Raw genomic sequence first — 17,772 nt, forward strand, 5'->3', positions numbered from 1 at the left:
GTCTACTTCAAGCGGCAAGTGTTCTGCACCTGAACCTACCTGAGTAGGTTGTGGGATGACTACAGACGGTGATATTTCTGCTTCGTTTTGTTTAAATATTTCACGCTGGATCAGACGATCTAGGGATTGACATCATGAGCATCGATCCGTGCAACTGGGATACGATGACATGTATAAAGCAAGTCAGCGAACCTGACCACACGATCACGTAAGTCGCCTCTTACGACAAACACAGTACTCTTTTACGGCAACCATGGGTTCCTGAAGACCTGTTCTACCCTGGATCTTCATTATGTGCTTGCGAGTATTAACTAACACGGTGATCTCGGCAGGTGTGTAGAGTCATGTTCATTTGCGTAACAATTGGAACCCGGTGGCACCCGTCACAAACACATGCAAAGGCAATTCAATCGTTTCACCCGAAAATAATAAGGGAACAAGTGAACATAGGGAACAGTATCGGGTATCAATTTGGAAATGCCCTCCACGTGTCTACCATAAAATTCCTTGAATGATTTACTGACGCTTTGAAAGTTATCGTGAGTGAGTAAGTTTGAACAGTGTTCGAGTCATATCACGGCTGGTCAGCTTAATGTGGAAGGAAAGCCCTACTTAAAGCAGGTCTCAGACGTAAATCACATCGGTGGAAATAACGAGCACGGGTATGGTGCTGACAAACCTTGAAACATAATCAGGGAGAAGTTGGATTCAAACCCACGGTCTTCGGGTGGGCCTAACTCTCTACAGCGAATTGTAGCGCGTTAGACGACTGAACAACCCGTTTCCTTTTGAATGTTGTAAGCTCGTTCAAAAAACTATTGAACAAGAATCATAATATTCTCTTTGAAATGTTCGTAGAAAGAAACCGCCTCCGCTGTCTAGTGATAGAGCGTCCGCCCGGAGCGCGGAAGGTCCAGGGTTCGATCCCGGGCCGCGGCATACAAAAAGACGTTAAAAGACGGTACTTGTTGTTACCCTGTGTGGCGCTCGGCAATAAGGGGCTAAAACAAGGACTGGTCGGCTTCGAGTCAGTGTACTGTGTCTGAGTGGGGTATTCATGTTAAACTGAGGTACGGTATCTCAGTGGGCTAGCACTATAAATCGGCATGAGTCCGGACTACAACAAGCACGTCGCTATATAAGTGCAATAATCCTTGACGCGACGTTAAACCCCATTTCACCCCACCTCGTAGAAAGACTATACTGGAATGTGCCTCAAAGGTATATCAAATGTAGACAGACAGCTGTTGGAATATTGCTCAAAGTAACTGGAAAGTTTACTGTTAGAAAATTGACGTCATCCTTCTTGTCATGCAGTCTTGTAAATAGCGTCTGTCACTCTGAATATGTATGTAAATGTCTAGTTATGAAGCTGATATACCTGCATATAAACCTGCAGTTACACATCATGGCCAATGCCACTGTTTCTTTTTGCCAATATGAGCAGAAATTCTGATTCTATTTTCGCGTGAGCGATTGACTTGCCTTTTATGTTTCATTATAAACTTGACGGTGAATAAGTTAATTCTCTTTAACATCATATTTAAAAACAGTCACGTTTTATCCAGATAAATCCGAGAAGTAAATATTGAAGACTATGTTATCTCTATGAACACATGTAAAGGACTGATAGCACTGCAAGCAGAGAAGGTAGTTAACTACATCAGTCATATCATCACCTCTACTGTGTTAGAGAGTTAAGATATTATAACTAAAGAAAAACGTTTAAGAAATGTCTTCGTTTTGAAAACAAAAATGCGTTGAAGCGTTGTGTCAGGCTCCGTTAATATTTTACACTGGACAGCTCTGATCATCTGCTTACTCAAGTCTTTAGTGATACACTAATCACCCATTAATTATCTATTGGCTTCCCTTGTTATCGTATTACTTTTGTTGTTTCTTACAGGTAAATATATATATATATATATATATATACATATATGTGTGTGTGTGTGTGTGTGTGTGTGTGTGTGTGTGTGTGTGTGTGTGTGTGTGTGTGTGTGTGTGTGTGTGTGTGTGTGTGTGTGTGTCACAGTATGTATTCACCTGGTAAAGGAGTAAGCATATACTCGATACGTTTCCAGCTATATATTATCTTCCGCATCTGCTTACTGATTGTAATAGCAATACACTAAGGTGTTGTCAACGCAAACATCACTTTATTCCTTTGAAGGCTGAATAGGTATATACTGATGGTAAAAGTGGAACAACGCGTTAATGTGTTTGCACTTAATTACTTTCATGCGTTTCCCCTTTGTCATCTCCTTGTCACAATCCCCGCAATATCTTTCTTTTTTAAAGATCAATGTAGTAGTATGTCATATGTTTCACTATCTCCTGTGGGAGCCAGTTTTGGATGATGAATATAGATATTGCATAAAGAGTGAGTTCACAAGTGAACAAGGTTATACGCAACAGTAAAGATATAAACGACAGGTATCACTGGCGATATAAACTGACGCCTGTGAACTGTAATGTTAAACGTGACAGTGTCCGTGCACAAATCACTATATGGAGAATGTCCACATATGACCGAGGTATTAATTCATGTTCTGCCGACTCTCAGTGGCGACATTTTTCAGCACCAGGATCCCTATTACCACGTTGTGAATAGGGTAAAAATTCAACATATTGTTAAGCACACTAGTCACTGCTGTGAAATTTCCATATAGGCCCCTTTAGATTAATTCAATGAAACTTGAAAGCTCATTTCAAACTGGATCTTTTTTTAAAATGTTAATATGTAATCAAATGTCAATCTATTCTATGATGTCAAACATGCGTCTTTATTTCAGGAAAAAGAAAAAGAAATAAATTGTGATTGAATACATTGTATGAATGAAGGAAGGCAGTCAGTAAAGAAATGCAGCTTCTCTCCAGATATAGGGAAATGAAGTCTGTGCCCGAGATGACGGATTGTAGCTCGTCAAAGAATATGACGACAAATCTGCTCTACCGCTATAGGTTAAATAAAGAGGGTACACAATACTAAACCAGATCTTGATGGGCAGAAAAAGGTGACGAGGAGAGAGCTATCTATACAATGATTTATATTCATTTAATTAATTATCGCCCACATCTAAGTTATGGCCATTAACAAAGATATATGTGTGATACGGATACAGAAAGAGTCGTATCAAAACATTAAAATTACACCTTTAATTTCAAAGCAATGAAACTATAAGTTGATACTGGTCTCCATTATGTTTAGTTCAGGTGGGTAGATCAGTTGAAGGGAATTGGCTATTTGATGGTTATTGAACGATATCAGATAATCAATATACCTCAAGCTTTAGTTATACTTCTTGGCCAAATTACCTTGTTTTGACTTTGCAGAAATTCCGATGCATATGAATATGGAACTAAACAAAACACAAACCATATTACATGCAGCTGTTTACACATATAACAAAGACAACAAGCATCACCCATTCAATCTTAGCAGGATACATTGAACTGTTCATTGCTTGAAAAATCATTTCTGTTAGTTCAGCACATATCAAATAATTGCCACAGTGTAGGGCATGAGAATCTGATGAATGCACTTTTGCACATTAGTCCTGACATCTAGCGACTACTACACGAGAGTTTGCCGTGTTCTATTAATCATAAAACGTGTAACGAGCGAAATCGATGGGGGCCAGTTTTTGGGGGTAGAGTCATCTTTTTCTTTTGAACAGATTTGTTTATGCCGCACTGTTTCGCACTGTTCACTAAAACATAATAACTGTAGGTGTAGGTGATCTTAAAACAGAACAATGCAAATAGCAGTGTAATAAAGCTTTTTGGGATAATAAAAGACCTGATGTAAGATCCGGCGACGTAAGGAGGTATTAAGGGACATGTATAGATGTTAACAGACGGCTCTGGGGATTGAGGGTCCTGACAGGAGGAAGCTTATGGCACAGGGGACATGCCGAATGTTTGCTGCAGATCTTCTGTGAACTTGGAGACATTCAAACTATTAGGTATTTTGGATAAATGAAGTTTTACAAAACAAATTGTTTGTTTGTCTGTTTGTTGTTGCACCCAGCAACATTCCAGCTATATGACGGCGGTCTGTAAATAATCGAGTCTGGACCAGACAATCCAGTGATTGATATCATGATCATCGATCCACGCAATTGGGATAGATGGCATGCATCAACCAAGTCAGCGAGCCTGACCACCCGATCCCGTTAGTCGCCTCTTACGACAAGCATAGTCGCCTTTTACCGCAAGCATGGGTTGCTGAAGACCTATTCAAGTGGTTTGCACTATAACAATAATCATGAACGTCGTGGAGCGCTTGTCCTGAAAAGGCATTATAAAAATAGCTACAATGCATTTTTCCAGTCACAGAGACTAAGTGTCGCAAGTATCTTACAGCAGACATGCCTGAGCTGCGAGGTGAAAGTGATATAACTTGCCCGACGAAGGTAAGATATGTCTTTGTATGCAAATATTGAATTGTACGTACATTTCTGTATTCTACAACAGAAACTGCTCTAAATACCGTGCCCATGTCACGAAATTTCTATAAAGTCTTCACTTTATTTCAGAATTATCCTACTTTTAGTGTCAAGGACTGTTTCATCTGGGCTATGTCTGTGTTGCACCACTCCTCACATATAGATTGTATAACCAAACAGTTCAAAATACTGAATACTAATGTTTTCATTCACGTTTAATTTACAGTTGTTGAATTATTTTGAAAAGCTGAAAAATGTGCGTTAAATCCAACAAACTCTTCCTGCGAACTTGATTTTTTAAATAGATTTTTTGACTTAATTTCGTTTTTAGTTCATCAAGAATGGACGTTGGTAATTTCTCGTGATATATTGATACACTTATCATGAATTGATTATAGAAAGACGGCACGCAATCAGAAAAGGCACCAACATCTGAATCGTCAACGAGTATAAAACGGAAAGGTGAGATTGCGTTAATGTATATAAGAGTGACAACACCCTCTCCATAATCATAAGACATTACGATTCGGACTGTATCATAAGCATGTGTTTATCAATTATTATCGAATAGTGATGATACCAGATGTTCGCGAAATCCTACCCCGCTGGTTGTACAACTCACAAACACACGCAAAGGCAAGTCAACTGTTCAACTGAACAGGGATTGTGGCGTTACTATTTCATCAGTGACAAAAATTATGTCCCCTAATTTGACTTGTACCATATGTTACCCTATTTGTTCAGGTGGACACTTGAATACCCTTTGGATTTGTTGTGAGACTGACTAATCTGACGCACAAACCCCTTTACATTTATAATCTCAATACATGGAGTGTATGCCTTGACAATTGGGTTCAATGACAAAGAAGAAAATACATGGATATGTTTAAGAGAATGGGCATGCACAGCTTTCCCTGTGGACAAGTTAGACACAATTTTATTGATAACAACTTCTTTAATACTATAAAAAGCGACGTTTCCCGTATAGATCCTTGCTTGACAACGAAATAAGGATCTATACCGAAACGTCGCCTTTTACAGTTGTTATGCATACAATTGTGTCTACCTTGTCATCTGTCAACTTCTAAGTAATGCCTATCAAACATGTTTTACCCTGTGGAGTGTGGTGTACAGCTGAGACGTGGAGCCTCCTTACAGTTGTGTGACTTAAGGGATCAATTGGACGTCACTCATTCATGTAAAGTTGACAAACACTACACACAATGTCACACTTGGATGCGGACATTACACAAATGCAGATTCACTAAAAATGATCAGTGTACGGTCCAGAGAGATAAACCAACCACAAGAACAGCAGGGCACAGGTAAAATGCACAGTGTATTTACAACAACGTGTACCTGTTTATAATGAAACATACTTAGAAAGAGACTGACATTTTCGTTGTCACTGAAACTGTATTATATAAATAACCAATATAGAGCTGATTTTTTTTAGCATGAATGAATTCAGAATCAGTATTAAGGTGTGTGTGGCTATGTGCTTATTCTTCAACTCTGCGTTCAGCAATAGTCCAGTTTTACAGCGCCTGTAAGTAATCGAATCTGAACCAGTCAAACTATTGAACAACGACCAACGCTGTTTGTGTACGCTAACAGCCATTTCACCGAGCCTGAACACCCGATCCATTAAGTCGCTTCTTATGACAATATGTTTCTAGGGCCTAATTCTGATCCGAAATCCACACGGCTTCTTAATTTTAGTCACCTCTTACGACAAGCAATAGGGTGCTGGTGACACATTCTACCCTGATTGAGTGAGTGAGTTAAAATTTCAAGTCCGATCGGCAATATTTGAGCCATATCGTGACTTGAACAAGTTATGCCTTTATATTGTATATAAATAAAACTGCCATCGAATGACAGTACAACAACGAGCAGTATATCACAGATTTTAGTTGTAAAACTGGTTTTAGAACAATAAAATGATCAGATTATGACAGACGACACATTACAAGAACAGGCTAGAGATCACCAACAGCTAAAGTTAGGTCACCATACCAGGGACCATGGGGACTTACCGTACCTGTGCTGCCCGCATGGTGCTCTTAGTCATCACGGGGCATTATTAAGGATCCTTCAATGAATCTCTTTCTAAAATATTTTAATTACACCTCATAAATTTGCAAATAAACTAAACAGCGCCACATGGGGATGCATTAAGGTTTTGTCTGAATTTGACCATCGACGCCACATTTGCTTTTTGGAACCACACGGCACACGGACATCCCGTTGATATCATATCTCCTTTAAAGCAAAGTTGAGGTGGGGTGAAATGGGGTTTAACGTCGCGTCCAAGATTATTGCACTTATATAGCGACGTGCATGTACGTGTGTGTGTTTGTGTGGCTGCTTGTACTAGTCCGGACTGATGCCGATTTATAGTGCTAGCTCACTGAGATACCACGCCGCAGTTTAACATGAATACCCCACTCAGACACAGTATACTGACTCCGAGCCGACCAGTCCTTGTTTTAGCCCCTTAATGTCGAGCGCCAGACAGGGTAACAACAAGTACCTTCTTTTTACGTCTTTTGGTATGACGCGACCGGGGATCGAACCCCGGACCTTCCGCTCTCCGTGCGGACGCTCTACCACTAGACCACGGTCTTAAAGCAAAGGGGAAATATGTTTGATACAATGACCATTCATTCAAAATGCCAAGGTCATCATCGAAGTGATCTTAATAAGCATTTACTCTACGTTAGTACAATTAGGTCATCCTTTGGTGTGGTGGCGCGATCTCAAAAGGTTGTGAGTGACCTGCTTATAAGGTCAAGGTCATTCGTAAAGTTTGTCATTATCATTTAATGACATTTTCTGCCTATAACGCTTATATGAACCATACCATACCATATCAACAAAACTTGAATGAAACAATGTACAAGTGATTTCATGAGTGACCTTAAAAGCGTCATTGATATTTGACACACTCATTACAAGTGTTCAGTTAGTTCATCATCCCTGATCGGAAATATCTGATGTTTCATGAATTTTTCCGAAATTTCAGGACATTTGAGCTATTCATCAGGTTGACCAAATTCTATTAAAAGATTCTTGATATGGTGTACAATATAACTGTTAACATATAGAATAGTATATCGACACATGGCATGACACTGAAACAGACTTTAAGCAATGAGCTTACATTCGGATTACCATGAACTTATTTATACCTATTTTATGTAATAAGTTATACTGACGCACATGTTGCAATGCATATAATAACAGAAATATATAAAGTCTAACCTTTGAGTTTGTTATTGTTTAAATGTGTGTGAAACTACTTGGTAATATGGCGGGAAATATGGAAAAAAATCAACCCCAACATATTTCACACAAGGACCATTCATTTAAAAGGCCAAGGTCAATCTTAATATTAAGGTTAATAAGCATTTACTCTACGTTAGTACAATAAGATCATCCTTTGATGTGGTGGCGCGATCTCAAAAGGTTGTGAGTGACTTGCTTATAAGGTCAAGGTCATTGGTAAAGTTTGTCATTTTCACTAAATGACATTTTCTGCCTATAATGCTTATATTGTTTGAATACTTATGTATGACAAGTGATGACAATCTTTCATATCAGTTGTAGGTCAATGTGACCTATTGTCACAGTAGCATATGCTATTCCATCGTTGTTACATTGAATTCCAGCAAGGCACATATTTGATTTATATTTGGCTTGAATATTCTTGAATATTCTCTTGACCTCTGACGTTTAATATTTCTTATAGAATAATCAAGCATGTGATTGGCTGAAATTGAGGGACAAGATAATTAAGCAGAAGTACAAATAACGTTCCTGTTAAGGTAATACAAAGGACATTCAATCTTAATGATGAACCGTATGTAACTTTGTTATTAAGGCAGTTAAAGACATGATCCTTAGCTGCTTCAGAGTGGCACTGCATTGGACACGTTTCTTCAAGCCGGAAGTGATGTTAGTAAGGTAAAGGCTTCATTGCACATGTTTTGTCCACACCGGAAATGATGCCATTAAAGCGGCAGTAATATGGATTATGTACCTGGACCTCTAATTTCAGCCATGAACAGCATATATATAGTTAGTTTAATAAAATTCCAAATATAAATGAACAAGTTATATTGTACACCAGCGTTTTAGGGCGTCTACGTCCTAACGAGTGGTCTTTAGCCTCATTTAGTCTCATGTGAGAACATGTTGCAAACTAGGGTGGTGTTACATATATAAACCATGCAATACCAACAAACACTTGAATGAAACAATGTACAAGTCATTTTATGTGTTATCTTAAAAGCGTCTTTGATATTTGACACAGTCATCACAAGTGTTCAGTTAGTTCATCATCCCATGATCGGAAATATCTGAGGTTTCATGATTTTTTTCCGAAATTTCAGGACAATTGAACTATTCATATTAGATATCAGGTTGACCAAATTCTATTCAAAAGTTCTTGTTATGGTGTACAGAAACCTTTTTTGCCCTAGTTTATACTGAGTAGCCTTGACCGTCAGGTCTCCCAATCACACAGACACACGCACACATTATTTTTTTTGCAAATGTAGGTGGTGTTTCAAATATGAAGCATCCATCCTACAATGCAAATACTTCCTGAATGAAACTGTTTACAATAACAAAACCCTTTCCTTGATATATGATATAACTGTTAACATATAGAATAGTATATCAACACATGACACGACACTGAAACAGACTATAAGCAATGAGTGCAATGTCGGTTACATGGGAGAAAGTGAGTGAGTACGGTGTTATGCGGCTTTTAGCAACATTCTAGCAATAACGCGGCGGGGGACACCTGAAATGGGCTTCACACATTATACCCATGTAGGGAGTCGAACCCGGATCTTCGGCGTGACGAGCGAACGCGTACGCTTTAATGCACTACCCGAAAGCTCCTTGCCATGGACGTGTAACAACGCACCCGGCACAGTGAATATGTGCCTGAATCCAATATAACTGACAATACACTAATTAAATGTATTTCTCATCAGATAAAAGTATACAAAATACCATACTACCATATTATAAACTGAAACATATATACATGATTGTAACCGCCATCGTGAAGGTGGATACAAAATACAACATAAGAATTTGTAGCTAGCACTTCAACCAAATTAAACATTCAGAAGACAACCGATACAGACATTCATACAAGTAAGGTTAGGAAACAGTCGGTCGTTTCAGTACATCAATGTTGTTCTGCCTCAAATACTGTGTTACAACACATGCAACATGTGGGCCTTCTGCAAGGTGACGTTACGTACCTGATTTTGCATAAAGGGTAGAACATGATCTCGAACTATGAGGTCCCGGTAGCGTGCACCATTGAAATTTCCTTTGACAGTAATGAGTCATGTTCCGTCGATTTTTCATCGAATTCATGACTTGTGATGCCAACCCTTATTCTTGTATTCTTATTGAATTTTATATGATGCACAGTTACTTTTTCCCGTTGGTATATACACCACATTCCCGCTGCATACCAATGACACTTATAATATGATATAACAATATAATCATGTTTACCTACTCAAAGCAAGTATTTTCTTTTGAACATGACACCTGTAAGAAAGTGTTTGAAGCGCCTTGATTAATATTATTCCTCTTGTTTTGTTAATCCTATTTTTAGATGAATAAATGGCAACTTCCGTGAAGCGTGTGATTCCTTTTGACACCAATTTGACCCTACATTATATGGCGAATGCATTGAAGCATTAAGACATGGATCGTGGTTCCCAAACCAAAGAGACAGTAGCACAGAGGGAGGGAGTGTCTGCAAGCCTACAATCGTCTGGGGAATCGAAAGAGGGAGCGTCGGCTCTCGTCAACAAGAGAAAACTATCCCCGCTCATATTTGCAAAGCTATGTATTGCCAGGCTCCGACGTTGATATGGATGAAACAATTTCCGTTCAGAGCCCCAGACATTCTAGTAGGGTGGGCCAAACAAACAAATCTGAATCCAATTGCTCAGCGTCATATTATTCTGATGCACGTCATTCGGAGAGAAAATCTAAGAGACATTCATATAAAAGTCACAAGTTTAGGTCATAAACTAGACTAATCTCGGGTGAACACAGCAGACTTTCAGATGAAGATTCCAATCAGTCACGTCTCAGTCATAAGAGCTGGTTCATAGTCGCATATCATCTGCCAGTAATCTGTCGGATCATCAGCCTCCTTGCATGTATGAAGAAGCAAGCCCAACGTGGTGAGCACAGCATAAAGCTTAAGAAGAAATATGCAAAACGCATACCTGCGCGCAAATGGTTGAAAGAAAGGCAACCAAAGTGGCGAGAGCGAATGCATGCTAAATTACAAGTAAGGAAGATTCGGAATTTGGAAAGAGAACTACATGAAGCTGGCTGAATCCATGTTGAGAAAGAATGATGAATCACCGGAATCCCAGTCACCAAAGAAACTGAATCCTAATGCCCAGAATGTGAGCCTACTCGCAATGACTTCACTGCATATGTTACAAATAGTGATAGGTAACAGTATGACCCGGAAATTCATGAGTCAGTGGTTAGTAAATATTGTGTAGACCAGAGGCCTCTCCATCAAAGAATTCTGTATCTGTATCCACAGAACACTTGTCCTACAGTCAACCCAAATGTCCCAACAAGAGTCTGTAACTTTTGTGATAAGCTAAAGTAAAAGGAATCCATCCCCTATGATACCCACAATGCCTAATATGACTGAACGGATTATTGCTTCATATGCTATTTCTAAGCCAACATTGAGCACATTTCCTTCCGGTAAAGAACGATATGATAGACAGCCTAATCAATTTGCACCCCCACCTTCGCGAGCAATACAAGTATCAGGTACTTATTGGTCGATTAGAAAGCCCTCCAAAGAGGCTAGCAGAAGTCTACCTATATGATATGAATCCTTTTACCAGTGCTACGGGATCCCCCAGAGACAAATATGGACAGTCACAGTAGCTTGGCACTATGAAATGACTTCAATTATACACATAGCCAGTGAGATTTGGAGAACTTTTCATTGTTGATTCATTCTCAAGTTGGGGGCACGGGTGGCCCTGTCGTCAAAGGCTCCACCAGAAACCTATGATTGTGGGTTCGAATCCTGGTTCGCCCCAATTATGTTTCTATGTTTGTCAGCACCATACCCGTGCTCCTGGGTTTCACCGAAGTGGTAACCGTCTGAGACCTGCATCACTTCGGGCTTTCCTCCCACATTAAGCTGACACGACGTGATATAACTGGAATAATGTTAAAAGCAGGGCTAAACCCAACTCACAGACACAGACATTTTCAAGTGGGAATGCTAAAATCCCTTGAAGGAGAAAATGTGTATGAACTTCGATTTGGCTGTCATGATGATCGCCTTCTGGGAAACGTATCACCATCGACTTGCCCAACTTCTCAACCTGTACTTCTCTCGGCTAATGTAGGATGTTCCATTTATCGGCAACTTAAGTGTTACCATTATGGACACTACCAATGCAGATATTTTGTTTAAATATTTGTGTCGGTATTCTAGCAACCCCATAACTTGATCTTACATGGAGAAACCCCCATTAATGCTGCTGTTGTGTGCATAAAGAATGTGTGTTGTATGTTGCATTTATATCTAATATTTATTTATTTATATCTAAATATATGAAGAATTATATGTGTGTCTTCTGAGGTAAGCCAGACAGTCTTGATAGGTACCGTGACATTGCTTTTACAGGGCATATCCTTGGATCTTGATGGGCCATAGCATGCATAATGCTTGTCCTACCTTACTGATCTTTGTTAGAGAATTTAATATTCAGCGATGACATTGAGCTAAGGTGAGGTCAGATTTGACTCCTGTGCGACTAGAGGCAGATATATGCTGGGCTACAGTGAAGGGAGCTTTACCTACTAACGCCATGTTGGCAATGTACCACAAAAATGGGACAATGGGACTGGTCAATTATGCCCTATGGTAAATCAAAACCGAAACTTACATAAAGATGAAATTGCATAATCACATGCTCACTTAGTATTGATAATTGTAGGAATTCAAGTTATCTGAAAGCTTCCAAAAGGTGAATCACGTGCGCGTGTGTTTGCCCTGTGGTGCTAAGATGTGGAATAGCTGAAAGGGAATCAGCAATGGTATTAATGTTTCCAAGGATGTGCCTTGATGAATAGATTCAATTTAAGACAAATAACGTTACCCATACCATAACCCTAGTGGAGTTAGAGGTCAACGTGTTTAGTATTGCCACGATTCATGTGTCATGTTATACATGACTTGACTTGACTTTGAATGTTATTGTGACGGGTGCCACCTTTTTGCAAACACCTGGTATCGTTACTATTTGATAGTGATTCATAAAAACATGCTCATGATATAGTCGGAATCGTACAACCGATTTATGCAGATATTTTTATTGGATATGGAAAGGGTTTTGTCGCTCTATATAATTATCAGTGTTGAAAAGGCATTTATTAATTGGAAGAGCTATCCTCCTCCAGATATGCATAGCCACGAGATTGAAATATAGCCCGAATCCTCTGCAATGTCTTCGTGAAACAGTTGCAAGCGGTCGCTGACATACCACAAATTCTCTAGAAACAATAGGATACCGTTACGGTTTCTCAAAATATCTTATCAGTATCAGATCATGTTTGACGACATTGCTCACACGTAACTGATGATGTGACTTCTTAAATCCTTTGTCATGTCGGTAAAATGCCGGGAGAAAGGCCGCCCCACCACAAAGTTGACCAACTGATAAGTGATTGGATTTTTTTAAAAGCTGCTCTTTTTGCTTTGTGAGAAACTGTTGGATTCAACTAAAGTGATGGTCGATTCTTTCCTGTGCTTTGCAGATTTACCATTTTATAGTATCAATTTCTATATCTAAGAATGTCAGTAAATTGTATTGTTGTATGGCCTCATTTTCGAAATGGATGCACATTGTTTAAATGTTAAGAATGCTGTCTTGCAGGCAACATTACCTCTTCAGCCGCCAAAGAGAAAACATCCAAATAGAGCTGTACCTGACCTGTTTTCGACCCTGATGACGTAGCCAAGTCAGTGAAGTAAGCATTTCTTTAAAAATACAGCACAACTTATTTTATAAACCATAGGGAGACAAATATCCACAAAATATTGGTTTATGGAAATTGTGTCTCCTGACTTGAATCAGTCAAAAGACACACTTTATGTCACCCTAAAGTAACAAGGCACCGCTTCCAAGCACCTGGATCATATGAATGGCAGCATCAAACCATGTTTACTGAACCGAAACAGCATGTTGATCAATGAAGTCATTTATGAAATTATGTGCTCGAAACGATACATGCTGAATTAATCTAAATTCCACTATCTCCTTTTTGGGTATTCAGTGTTGAGGCAAAATTTTCAGGTTAGTCAATAGAGAGGTATTAAAGGGACAGGCAATTCTGCCCTGTAATATTTCCTTATAAATTCTAATGATTAATGGTTGTTGTTGACAAAACAAAATATTTTTAAATAATGAATAATCACTTACATGCCAAAATTAAAACCCTCCACCAGTAGAGCAGAGCCTTCTTTATGTGGATATGTCTGCACGACGACGCCCAGCCTGATTGGAGAACAGCCCTTGCACTGGAGTTCAACTATTTCTTAGGGAGCTCTTCATCTAGTCAGCAGGCAACATTTTGGTGAAACTCCCAGCATGGTGCCTTTATTGTGACTCTCGTCTTTGGTTGTAAAAAATTCCATACATTGCTGAATAAAGTTTGGTTGATGCAATAAGTTTATATGCCAATGGTCATTGTCAATGTTAGCCCAATTTATATTGCGCAAAACTGCTCGTGATACGAGCGCCATCCATACACCCTTACCCTCTGTATTGCCAACCTAACTGTGCTCAGGATTAGAGCAAGTGCTGCCTCATATTTGGACATCGTTCCAAGCATATGCCCGAAAAAATGAGAACCGCTATTGTTTATTCATTGATATTTCTTCCGAAATATTTCAATGATGCCTTTGGCGCATCTACACAATCCCATATAGGTATTGCTTAATGATCCATTTGACGGAAGCTCCTTATAAGTATCTTGTTGCATGTCGTCGCGAATGCTTTTTAAAAGAAAAGCCCATAAGCTGTCCTCCGATAACATAGTATCATTGCCGTCAGACCATCCCTGCATGTCATGCATGGGGGTACTATCAACAGGACGGTGATCAGCCGCGAGGATTTTACGACCGGTTCCTACGCTTGGGCTTTCATCTCTGACTGGCCAGGTGTAACTGTTAGGGCGGGTATTGTCAGTAATATTTATTTCCCTGTCCTGTTGGAGATTAAAATGTTAAAATATTAACATTAACAGGTGAAATACCTCATCATATCTGCATGTCCGACGTCTCCCGTTCGTCGGTTCCTTATTGGCTCTGCTGTCAGTTCCGCTGTTCTATCTGTTGGACGCGGCATGTCTTCCATTCTGCTCCCATAGTCTTCATTTTCACCGCCGTCTGCCTGGCCTGTTTTATAACGCGTGACATCTCTCCTGAAGTACGCGTTCTTTGTTGTTTGAGTTCAGTACGAAAGGGATTTGGCTTCGGCGGAAAGGCCCGGTCATACTCGTGGTCACGTGACCCGTATGAGTTATCCCCCTTAGTCCTTGCCGCTTCATGGTGATGGGAATATCAGTTATGTTTGACAAACTTTATGTAAATAAATACGACTTAAACGTAACAAGTGCATCAGCTCCAAACCACAGATCAATCCAACCCCATTGTATCATAACTGAGCACAGACAACCCACCTCTTTACTGTTCTAATATTTCAAAAATAGATAATACAATATGTGGCAAAGTCAAGGTATGTGTAATTATGTTTAATGAGGGTTAATGATTACTTAAGTCTTAAGATGGCCAGTTTCTTTTGTGTATTTGTTTGTCATTGTTAGGTGGGATCTAGTTTTGTTGAACTGTTTACTGAAAGACAACAAAATGATGCGAACCGATTAATCGAACCTCCCGTCGTCTGTAGTACCTAAATATATGATTGCAGCACTGGGACATATTTACAGGCTGCTGTAAATGTCACTCCTAAATGTAATAAATATTCTGATGAAGTACAGTAACATGTGAATGGACCGAACTAAATTCTAGTCAAATCTTGCAACATATAAAGTGATCATGGTGTTAACGTATTCAATTCCCGTCGTCTAGAGAGATCTAACTGTATGATTGCTGCATTGAAAATACTTTACAGGCTGCTGTAAACGCCACTCCTAGATTTAAGAGCTGTTGTCAGATATAACTTCTGTAACATCTTTGGATGCTTTCATGTCAAGTCTCGTACGTCTCAGACGACGACCATGTGCTGTAGCTTTCCTCAAAACAAAAAAAACTCTGGAGAATGACGGAAGCCCCGCGTCCTGCTGCCACATATGAGACTAAGCTCCACAGTTGATGGGAGAACACTTAGGACCATTGATGACAATGTCGCTGTGTGCATAATTATGATGTTGTAATTACATCACCCTTCATCAAAAACATATTCTTTTCAATAAAAAGGTCGATAATCATAATGTAATATGACAGCATATATTAAATATTGGCAACATCAACCACACAGACATACTACTTAATCAAAATAGTTTCTATTCCACTCCACAGTCATGAGCAAGTCTGAGATCCCCAGAAGACTAGATACACTAGGTGAGTTGGAACCAACGTTACATGTATTGTAGTGGGCAAACTACTCTCCAGACATACACTAAATGTTGTCAGCACTGTAAAATGTTTCAGAAACATTCTTAGCATGTAAATACCTAAAAGTTAAAACACATCATCAGCTCTTATCATTCCCTCTACAATCACCTTCTTGATGTCTGCCAAATAACAAGACTAAATATAAATGTCTACTGCCTTTCTATCATCATTGAAAGACGTGAAAAATGCAGCTGTAAGGTAAAGACCTCATTAATTTTGTGCTTCAGTAAAACGGAAAGCCGCACGTGATTACTCCCAGGCAGCCTACAAACTCCATAAAGCTAGCATGGAAGGGGATCTGGCAGCTGTGAATCGGATCCTGGCAGCAGGTCTGGTTGACATCAACAGTAGCAACATCGGCGGGAGGACGCCGTTGATGGAGGCAGCACGATGGGGACGTAGTGAAATAGTACAGTTTCTTGTGAGGAAAGGAGCTGATGTTTCGCTTGTGGACGATGACGGCAACAACACCCTTCACTGGGCTTGTGATGGAGGATATATGGATACGGTGAAGTTTGTCCTCTCACAGAACATCGCGGAAATCAACGCTAGGAACGTGGATGGGGAGACAGCGGCCGACATGGCGAGATTCTGGGGATATCAGGAAGTAGTGGATCTCCTGGTGTCGAGTGTCGATCAGTGAAGTGATTGTAGTGTTTGTGTTGACATTGAAGAAGGACATGTTGTTACAGACATTGACGTTGCGTGTGCCGTTCACGTCCTCGAGTTTTCCATTGCAGACTTAGGTGAGATTGTTTGTTGTTTTTGAGGATCTCCATGCAGGTAGCAGATGTACTGTAAGATCCAATGGTCTCCAGTGTCGTCGCGTTACCTTGATTACTGGCAAGCTATACCATTTTTTACAGTTTCATGCTAGTTATAAATACAAATATGTGATACGCTAGTTATTTTACTGTCCACTGTCAATTTTGTTATCTAATAATGCCCCGTTCACAGGCACTTTTATATGTATGTGTATATTCGCATACGTGTGTAAATATAGGGACGTAAGTATACTTGTCATATGAACGCGTTTACTCATGTCCATCTATATAAACCAGGACCAAATTTGCCCATGTCTGGAGCAGGTGCAAATATAAATTTACTTATATGCAAATTTTGGCTGAAAATATGTTGTCATCTGAACGTAAATTCCAACGCCAAAGGACGATCTTATTCATATATATGTTGACTTGCCTACACCAAACAAATTGGCAACAGTTCTGTTGGCGCCCCCGATGCCAGCAAACCCAGAGACTGTAGAGAAGAAATATATAGACCTTGTGAAGAAACATTATGTCTTCTGACATGTAAGCAGGGATAGACTTAACATAGGAATGCCTGTTTTCATAAACTTGTAAATGCTGTCATTATATGTATGCAACTATCCTGTGGAGGAATAAAGAATATATATATCAGATGCGTTTAAATTGTCCTCCCAAGTTGACTCACGACCTTTGTCCAAAATTAGCCATTCCTTGTATTGCAACAAACCATGGCGATTGTTTACACGACAAACAATCTACCAGCTCGTGTATTGCAACAAACCATGGCGATTGAATACACGACAAATACTTTACCGGC

General features: G+C 39.6%; 1 protein-coding gene across 1 annotated transcript; it reads left to right on the forward strand.

Annotated features, from left to right (window-relative positions):
- Window positions 1-4,847: 4,847 nt before the first annotated feature.
- LOC124145112 (putative ankyrin-containing lipoprotein Lxx09580) lies at window positions 4,848-17,559 on the forward strand. Its single transcript, XM_048391309.1, has 4 exons — window positions 4,848-4,913; window positions 13,427-13,520; window positions 16,093-16,134; window positions 16,416-17,559. The coding sequence occupies exons 3-4, from the start codon at window positions 16,095-16,097 to the stop codon at window positions 16,829-16,831; spliced, it is 456 nt and encodes a 151-aa protein (XP_048247266.1). The 5' UTR covers window positions 4,848-4,913; window positions 13,427-13,520; window positions 16,093-16,094; the 3' UTR covers window positions 16,832-17,559.
- Window positions 17,560-17,772: the final 213 nt, after the last annotated feature.

This window comes from Haliotis rufescens, unplaced genomic scaffold, assembly GCF_023055435.1.
Source record: "Haliotis rufescens isolate VD_foot unplaced genomic scaffold, xgHalRufe1.0.p SCAF_9, whole genome shotgun sequence".
Lineage (NCBI taxonomy): Eukaryota > Metazoa > Mollusca > Gastropoda > Lepetellida > Haliotidae > Haliotis > Haliotis rufescens.